The sequence below is a fragment of the Camellia sinensis genome, chromosome 11 (assembly GCF_055761805.1).
Source record: "Camellia sinensis isolate YWXY chromosome 11, ASM5576180v1, whole genome shotgun sequence".
Classification (NCBI taxonomy): Eukaryota; Viridiplantae; Streptophyta; class Magnoliopsida; order Ericales; family Theaceae; genus Camellia; species Camellia sinensis.
In genome coordinates this window covers 170,765,918-170,775,445 of record NC_138971.1, presented here as the reverse complement: position 1 = coordinate 170,775,445, position 9,528 = coordinate 170,765,918, and the positions used below count along the sequence as shown (strand labels likewise).

General features: G+C 35.2%; 1 protein-coding gene across 1 annotated transcript; it reads left to right on the top strand.

Moving 5' to 3' along the window:
- The first annotated feature begins 5,454 nt into the window (after nucleotides 1–5,454).
- On the top strand, nucleotides 5,455–9,002 carry LOC114257372 (cytochrome P450 86A22). Its single transcript, XM_028197136.2, has one exon. It carries the CDS (start codon nucleotides 7,002–7,004, stop codon nucleotides 8,631–8,633), a length of 1,632 nt encoding a protein of 543 aa, XP_028052937.2. The 5' UTR covers nucleotides 5,455–7,001; the 3' UTR covers nucleotides 8,634–9,002.
- Nucleotides 9,003–9,528: the final 526 nt, after the last annotated feature.

Genomic DNA, 9,528 nt, shown 5'->3' with positions numbered 1-9,528 from the left:
AATCATCTTCACAAACGACCATGAGATCATCGGTAGTAATTGTCGTTGTGTCTTCTTACTTCTTATCCACACTTTTGTCACGCCTTTTCTCCTCGTTCTTGAGCTTTCGGCATTCTCGCTTCATGTGCCCTTTCTCATGGCAATAATGGCACTCAATGTTTTTCTTTGAAAAAAAAATCATCTTTTGATTTGTCACGGCTTTGATCACGACCACGAGGAGCCTTACTCCTCCCCCTTGTTTTGCTTTGGCCTCTCACAACAAATGCCTCTGAATGAGAGGAACCTGCTGATTTTCTTCTAGTTTCTTCATTCAACAGGCTACTAGTGACTTGGCTCATTGTGACAACTCCATCGGGCGCTGAATTACTGACGGTCACAACCAAAGTCTCCCAACTTTTGGGCACAGAACTAAGTAGCATCAAAGCCTGCAACTCATCATCAAAAACAATTTTCATAGAAGCAAGTTGGTTAACAATACTCTTTATTTCATTCAGATGTTCTGGAATATGGCTGTCCTCTTTATATTTTAAATTAACCAACTTACGAAACAGAAAAGCTTTATTTGTGGCTGATTTTCTTTCATAAAGACTCTCTAATTTTTTCTATAAATCATGTGCTGAAGTTTCAGTAGCAACATGATGAAACACACTATCATCAATCCATTGACGGATAACACCAACGGCTTTTCGATTAAGCCTATTCCATTCATCATCTTTCATACCCTCGGGTTTGCTAAAATCACCCTCAATTGGTCCATTCAAATCTTTGCAAAATAATAGGTCTTCCGTTTTAGTTTTCCAAGTTACCCAATTGCTTCTATTGAAGCTAGATATACGACCCACATTCCCCTCCATTGATTTACACAAATAAATAAACCCAAATAAACCGTAAGCTCTGATACCAGTTGTTAGGGAAAATATGGTGATTTCTCACAAGTAAATCAATCAATGGAAATAAAAACTAATGCGGAAAAATTAAATCAAAGGTAACACAAGAATTTTTACGTAGTTCCCTTAATGTGAGGTACGTCCACGGGATCGAAATCCGATTCCACTATCAACCAAATAAGTTCCAAACGATTACAAACGAGACACTAATGGTCTCACAAAACCACCATTAGGTGAATTCCAAATAATCACAAGTAAACAAGAAGAAAGACCTCACCAAATAGATGAACCAAAATCTTCAGACTAGAGTTGTAACAGACCCAAAATAACGACCCAAATCAAACGCACAATGGCTGCCGAAACCAATCCACTAACTTGAACTCAAGCACTGTGACTTCGAACCAAAAAAATCACCAAAGATGGATTAATTGGCACGAACCCCAAAAACGTTATAGCAGCCGCACTTTTCTCTTGGGGAAAAACAATACACCAACAAGAAAATTATATTGTGAATCTAGGGTTTTGTAATCAAACCCTAATTATTTTCAAATTGGATTGGGTCTGCTCAAATATAATATATAAAATATATTATAATTAATACTAAACCAAATTAAACTCTTTTTCCAAAATTAATTGAGTCCCATACTCCAATAAGGAGGTATACCCAACAGCACGTGGTTGTTTTCTGTTGGGATTTTCAACAGATTCAGCTGGAAAACTCGCCTGAAAATGCGAGGTTTACTTTTGAGAGATGACACCTGGATGTTTTGAGAATATTTACCTAAAATTGTAAAGTTCTCATTAAATTGTTCAATAATTATGATATCTTGCAGCATCCTTATTGTACTTTCAAATTCCGAACATATTGGCATAATTGTCAAACTAAAGTAGGATCCATCTGGGTGATTGCTGCTTTCATCAGCATCAATTGTGATTAGAACTTTTTTTTTTTTTTGATAATTCAGGTATCCCCACAGCCGAAACATGGGACTAATCCTGAGGGCCCTGAAGTTAACGACCGGGCAAACCTCCAGAGTATCTGCACTGTGTCTGAATCTATAATCTTGATGGTGTATGATTATGCAAAAGACGACATTGTTAGGAGTTCACCACACTTGTTACGAAAATCGGAATTTTTTCTTCTCACCTGGAAAGTTTACTCCCAAATCAATTAAAGAATGCAAAACCTGAACTTGTGATTAGCATATAGTATGTTAAGACCTTTTACTTAAGCGTTTATCTACTTTTTAAGGTTTGTTCGATTAGCAAGAAAGTCTCACATTGCCCATATTAGCTCTCTCTCTCTCTCTGGGAGAATTCCCAGAGATGCAGGGGAGGCAAGTTGAAGGGGCGGACTGGGAAGAAAGAGAGGGCAGTGTGGTGTTGTTATTTTCATGTGTCCCCTAATATTTTTGAAAATTTCCTTGGTGTTTGATATTTTGTATATCTTATCCGTGTTTGTGCTTCTTAATAGGTTCTTTGTTTTTTTTTTTTTGAGAAATTGTGCTTCTTAATAGTTGACTCTGCCCTTTTGGCTTTTTTTTTGCATGTATTGTCATCATCGTGAACATGAATATATCTCTAGCCCTTTTAACAGCAAAATGTCATTGAAATCTGAATCTTCTGCACCTCTATTCTCTTGTAGTTCAGACTTATTAATAGTTCTTGGGTTGAATATGAAGTTTTTTGATTATTCCAGATGATTATTTGATCTTTACTTCCGAAGTTTCCTTCAGAATGTAAGTTGGCCTCTCATGTCGTGTGTAGCTTAAATAACAACTAATCATTAATTTTGCCGATACAAAAGACCCAGTAATTTCCGCAGTTATTTATTTGTAAATTCACTGATGTTTCTAGTCCGGCCACAAGTATATTATGCTTCAATGTAATGGAAGGGTTTTTGTTTTTTCAATACCAATACATCTCCTATATTATTTAGAATGAATTCACAAATGTATCAACCAATTCCCAATACATACATATATGATCACAGTGGATTTGGTTTATAAATTTTTGGCAGAGGGTTCCCCTCAGTCCAGATTTTGAACTGGATGGTGCTGTTTGGGCTTATGAGGCCCATCACGGGTCCCGCTTCGATAATTCGAACTGTTCATTTTATTGGACACTTTGTGTACTTCGTCCACTAAAAAAATTAAATCGATCCGATAGCTATAAATTTCTAACATTTTATTAATTATTTCCAAAAATATTAACGGATGTTTCTGAGTTTTTTTATTTTGTAAATTTCTAGTCTTATCTAATCGAGACACATTTGAAAGTAAAAATTTTAAAAAAAAAATGACATAATTTTGGAAAGTTTTTACTAAAGAGGGAAAAAAAAAGGTCTAACTTATAAGGTCATTTCTCACAAATTAATTAGACTATGAAAACCTAACAGATAATACATGGGGGATTACCCAAAACCAAAAGCTTAAAGAAATATCATTGCACAATTACTTAATTAGATTAAGAAAACAGTTGTGTGGCATATTAATTAGTTTCTAAAATTTGTTATTCTTTATTACATTTACTATCATGCATAATATATTATTTTTCATTAATACTACAAACTCATCGTTATCAATTCAAAAATTATCCAGAATCTTTATCTTGTGATTTAGATTTATTTTACAGATGAATCCTACACTATACAAATTAATCTCCATCGTACAATCACTCACTCAGAATTTTCTAGGTGAATTAATCTGGATCCCTAGATTAATTCATTATTTTTTTAGGGAGTGATTCTCCCGAATTCACAATCCGACAAGAAGGTGCTGTTAGCCTGTGAAGGGCCTCCTCCAAGCCTTACTTTATGATCTAAACCGTTCAATATGTAATTGAGTATATCATTCCTGTAAAAAATCACATTGATCAGATATCGATGACAACTTGATCGAAATACATTTGCGTCAATGATTCATTTTAAAAATAATACTTGCCATTGACATAAATATAATCTGATCAACGTATTTTTTATAAAAAATGATGTACATTAAACCATTTCAATCATCGAGAAGGATCTGAAGAAGATCCCACCACGAACTAACAATACTCTTCAGTCTGATTACATATTGAAACCTCTCTCCCTCTCTCTCTCTCTTTTATTTTTTTATATTTTTATATTTTTAAATTTCTTAACGTAGGTTAACAAAATTCTCTCTATGAGTTTTTCTACATCCTCCTATTTTATCACTCTCTATTATACCCCCAATGAGGTGGCAAATAATTTTAAAAAGAGAAAAAAGAGTTTGAAGAAATAGTTGATAGTGTTTCTGAGTTTAAAAAAAAAAAAAAAAGGATACTTAGAAATGTCATCACGGCATTCGTGGGTCCAGGTCTCAGGATAATCGGTTGTCAACTTTATTTAACTCAACCCATAGAAAGGGACCCACCACCAAAACACCAGTGAAACTCAACCATACACCATAGACGAGACCAGGATTCGATCAGAGTACAGAGCGAGATTTCAATAGAGAGCCACTGGAATGACCCAACATTTCGCTCGTCCCAAAAGTCGAACCTGAGTCATGCTTGTAGAGAATGATGGCTTCTCTACTAGACCACCACCCTTGATAGTCTTAGTTGATAATTTTTTGTTACCTTATTAAAACTATAATTAAGGATAATAAAAAGAGGAATGAGACATTTCTCTATATATATAAAATAAATGGCAAATGATATACCTATAAAGGTAGCTATTTAATCAAACTCAATTAACTCACCAAGCCCTCTTTATATGAATGTACGTGCTTTGTGAGGGTGATTGTGTGGCGAAGCAATTAACTCCTCTCATATTTATTTATGGGTATATGAAAAGTGACCCTTCCATGTGATTGGCTTAGACATAAAACATGGTCCCACTATCCCTCACTCTTGCAACAATTTCGTGTGGGATACTGTAAGCAAAACGGTGTGCTTTACTTATAAATAAATAAAATAAACACTACGTACAAACATAAAACGACTCAAATCTATATATTATATATTATATATTATATATTATATATTCTCATGCAATTAATTAATTAATTTAATACCAATAAAGATATTATGTTTGATGGGCTAGATTATCTAAGTTGGTGTTGTTTAGTTATTTGGCACGCCTTTGTGACTATTAATTTGTCTTTTGCAAAATTTGGAATGAAAAAAACCTATTGCATATTGTTGTCTGGAACACATTTGTTACGTTTTTATACACTAGTTGGATAATATGAAATTAACATTTTTAAAACTGTTAATTTTAGAATTAATAGATTCTATCGTTTTGTAGATTTTTTCAATTCTCCATCATTTTGCACTTGGTTGTCCCAAATGCAATTTTACTGTATTTTTTTGAAAAATTTATAGATAAAATCTTATCAGCAACAAACTGTTGTTTTTAGTAGCATCATTTTAATATCAGATACATTATAGTTTTCTCATGAAATTTTCATTAAGTTTTGTTGACACTATTGAGATGGTTGATTCAAATGTTAATACACTGTTTGAATTTTTAAAATATGCTTTTTTCCCCCTTAAATTTAAAAACTAATTTGGTAATACACTATTTAAAAAATATATATTTTTCACCCTCCAACCACCATTCATTTTTTACAATTTTTTTTAAGTTTCGAAGTTTCTTACGGTGTGATTCAAAGATGATAATGAATGACGACATTTGACGGCTTGAAAAGGAGAAGAAGAAAAAGAAGGCGGCATTAAAGTGTTGGGTGGTGGGTCGGTGACCAGAACCCTAACCGCTCACTCCAAACCCAGCTCCTCCCTTCCCATTAAAGCTTTTTGATTAACCCTAAAATCTAAAATTGTTGTTTCCTTTCTCATTCACATTATAATATTAATACTACTAATTACTACTTTTATTACTTTTTCTCAACTAATCTCATTTACTGCCCCCTTCCCCTCCTTCATTCAATGCTACTACTTAATGGAGGTGCTCTTTTCCTGCAAAATTAGGTGTACATTTTTGTACACATAAATATATCTATCTATATATATGTATATCATTCAATAGGTAAGATTCATCTAATATATATATATTACAAAAAATGATGCTAATTAGATATTGATAATTACTTGATCGGATTATATTTGTGTCAACAGTTTATTTTTAATATCATACTTACTGTTAATACAAATATAATTAGGTTAAATGATTATTGATATCTAAATTAAAATAATTTTTATAATAATGATATACATAACTTTATGAGCTATATATATTGAATAATTTAAATTATCAAGATGGGTTTAAAAGAGGCTCACATTAGTTCAATAACAATCTTATTATGGACGGGATAGGTTTCTCTCCCAATACATATTAACAATGGGTAAAAACGCTTTGTAAATTTACATTTAAATTTTTTGAACAGTTTGATAAATAAATAAAAAAATGAATATTTTAAAAAAATAAAAAAATGACGTTACAACATTCATACCAAATAAATATTCGCTATATATATGAGAGAGCGAGAGTGTGAGAGAGACCAGCGATGGGGATTGCCTGGGTAGGGTTAGAAGTGTTTATGGAGAAGAAAAGAAATCTCTCTCTCTATAACATGCATTATAGTTAGCATTGCAGACACTTGAGTTGTTTTTTGAGCTTAACTCCAACGACCTCTGTTGGCAATTAATGTTAGAGTTGATGAGAGTTAGAGATAAAGCAGAAGAAGAGGGGAGACTTAGAGAGAGAGAGATTACACACTTAATTCAACAGCAGTTGGCCCCCTCATTTATTGCTTCTCTCTGCGCATTCTTCTATAAATCACTTTTTTCTCTTTTCTTTCATTTCCATCTCTCACAGATCTCTTGTTTCTCTCTCTCTCTCTCTCTCTCTCTCTACACTTTTTCAGTTCTTCTTTCTCACATTATTAGGCAGTTTCTGACTCTCCCAGTCATGGGTTTGTTCATCTCCAGAGCTCTCTGACATTGTTGTTCTGAGATCAGAGCTCTGTCAAGCCACAACCCGTATCTGGGTTTTCACTCAACGGCTCTGAATTTTAAAATTTTCTCTTCAACGGCTATATTTCGAGGAAAGAGATCAAAACCTGGTTTCTGGTTTTCCGGCGACCTAATTGTGTAATTGTATACAGTTTTGTGGGGTCCGCAGAGCATATGGATACATCAACGGCTCTGATTCTTTTATCAATTTTAGCAGTTTATTTGATGTGGTTCATATCCATCAAACGGTGTCTGAAGGGTCCACGTGTTTGGCCCTTATTGGGCAGCTTACCGGGACTGATTCAGAACTCCAATCGCATGCATAACTGGATTGCTGACAACCTTCGCATGTGTGGCGGCACGTACCAGACTTGCATATGTGCAATTCCACTTTTAGCCCGGAAGCAAGGTCTCGTGACTGTCACGTGCGACCCCAAGAATCTCGAACACATACTCAAGGTACGGTTTGATAATTATCCTAAGGGTCCCACGTGGCAAGCTGTGTTTCATGATCTACTCGGTGAGGGCATCTTCAATTCAGATGGTGACACGTGGCTGTTCCAGCGTAAGACTGCCGCACTGGAATTCACCACCCGCACGCTCCGCCAAGCCATGGCTCGGTGGGTGAGCCGAGCCATTAAGTTGAGGTTTTGCCCAATCCTCAAGAGGGCCCAGCTTGAAGGCAAGCCGGTCGATCTTCAAGACCTCTTGCTCCGGCTCACTTTCGACAACATTTGTGGCTTGACTTTTGGAAAAGACCCACAGACTCTCTCGGCTGGGCTCCCCGACAACGCCTTCGCCATGGCTTTTGATCGAGCCACTGAAGCCACACTACAACGCTTTATTTTGCCCGAAATCATATGGAAAATGAGGAAATGGCTTGGACTAGGGATGGAAGTCAGCTTGAGCCGAGGCCTTAAACATGTGGACGAGTACATGACCAATATCATCAATACACGTAAGCTCGAGCTGGCAAGTCAAAGCCAAGGTGGGACCCCACATGATGACTTGCTCTCTAGGTTTATGAAGAAAAAAGAGTCCTACTCTGACAAATTCCTCCAAGAGGTGACACTCAATTTCATCCTAGCTGGACGTGACACGTCATCGGTTGCGCTGAGCTGGTTTTTCTGGTTAGTCATTCAAAACCCAAGAGTAGAAGAAAAAATCTTGAAGGAAATATGCGCTGTTCTGATGGAGACACGTGGCACTGACACCTCTAAGTGGTTGGAGGACCCATTAGTTTTTGAAGAAGTTGACCAATTGACATATCTTAAGGCAGCATTATCAGAGACTCTTAGGCTATATCCATCAGTGCCAGAAGACTCGAAGCATGTTATCGCTGATGATGTATTGCCAGATGGCACATTTGTGCCAGCTGGTTCGGCGATCACATATTCGATATACTCCTCCGGCCGTATGAAATTTATATGGGGCGAGGATTGTTTACAATTTAAGCCAGAAAGGTGGTTGTCGTCTGATGAAAAAAAATTTGAAATGGTAGATTCTTTCAAATTTGTTGCATTCAATGCTGGCCCTAGGATTTGCTTGGGCAAGGACTTGGCTTACTTGCAAATGAAGTCCATTGCCGCGGCTGTGTTGCTCCGCCATCGTCTCGCGGTGGCGCCGAGCCACAAAGTTGAGCAAAAGATGTCGCTAACATTGTTCATGAAGGATGGTCTCAAGGTTAATTTGCAACCTAGGGACTTGACACCTATTGCGGCCAGTATTACCAAAGAGGGTAAGATAAATCATGAAGAGTTTCTTGGTGGCGGCAACTGTCACGTGGAGGTTGAAGTGGTTGTTTAGGATTGGTTGAATTTCTAATATGTGAATATGATGCATATTAGACTATATATAATAGTCATATATATATATATATATACATAAGTCTTTTATGATTCTTTGTGATACATACTTTCGTGACGATATGATCACGTGAGTACTTATCACCAAGAATTACTATTACTATCGGTAGGGTTTTCAATTACATAAAGTCAATACTTTTAAGTTTCAATTGTGGCTAAAGGGATGAGAAACAAATTTGGAAGGTGAAACTCTTTTATTTTTATATATACGTTTTTTTTTTTTTTCCTTTTTACCTTTTTTTTTCAAGACAGTATAGTTGTATTGCTATGATTGAATAAGGAATGAAAAGGGCCAATTATTGATTTTAAATAAGCCTTTTCTTTGTTTTTTATATTTTTTGTTTTTGTTTTTATATTTGACATGAGGATTGTATAAAAAAAACAATTGATGATATAATATTAGTACCATTGGTTTATACCCACATCCTATTGAAGAGAAACTGTTGGTTGGATTAATCTATATTGTTTCTGTTACATTTGAGGCATGTTTGCAATCTATACAACGTTTTATTGCTTCCTTTTTCCTATGGTGTACAAATATTTGAAAAGGAATGATGTTTCTGAACTTTTTATTATTTTAATTTGTGAAAACGTGTAAATAATTAAACAAAAACATTAAAGTTTTGAAAAATCCCTTTGTAGTGATCTGTCCCAGTATACAATATTTTAGAATATATATATATACTAGTGGGTGGCACACACGATGTGTGTACAATTTAAATAAGTAGGAATAAAAAATAATAATAATGAAATCAATATTATAATGTGTACTTAGCTTAAGTGGTATGAGTCCTCGTACTTAAACCCATTGTCATGGGTTCAAACCTTACCCATCT

Excerpts from the sequence above, each read along its gene's own strand:
- LOC114257372 (XM_028197136.2), top strand. The coding sequence starts at position 7,002 with ATGGATACATCAACGGCTCTGATTCTTTTATCAATTTTAGCAGTTTAT.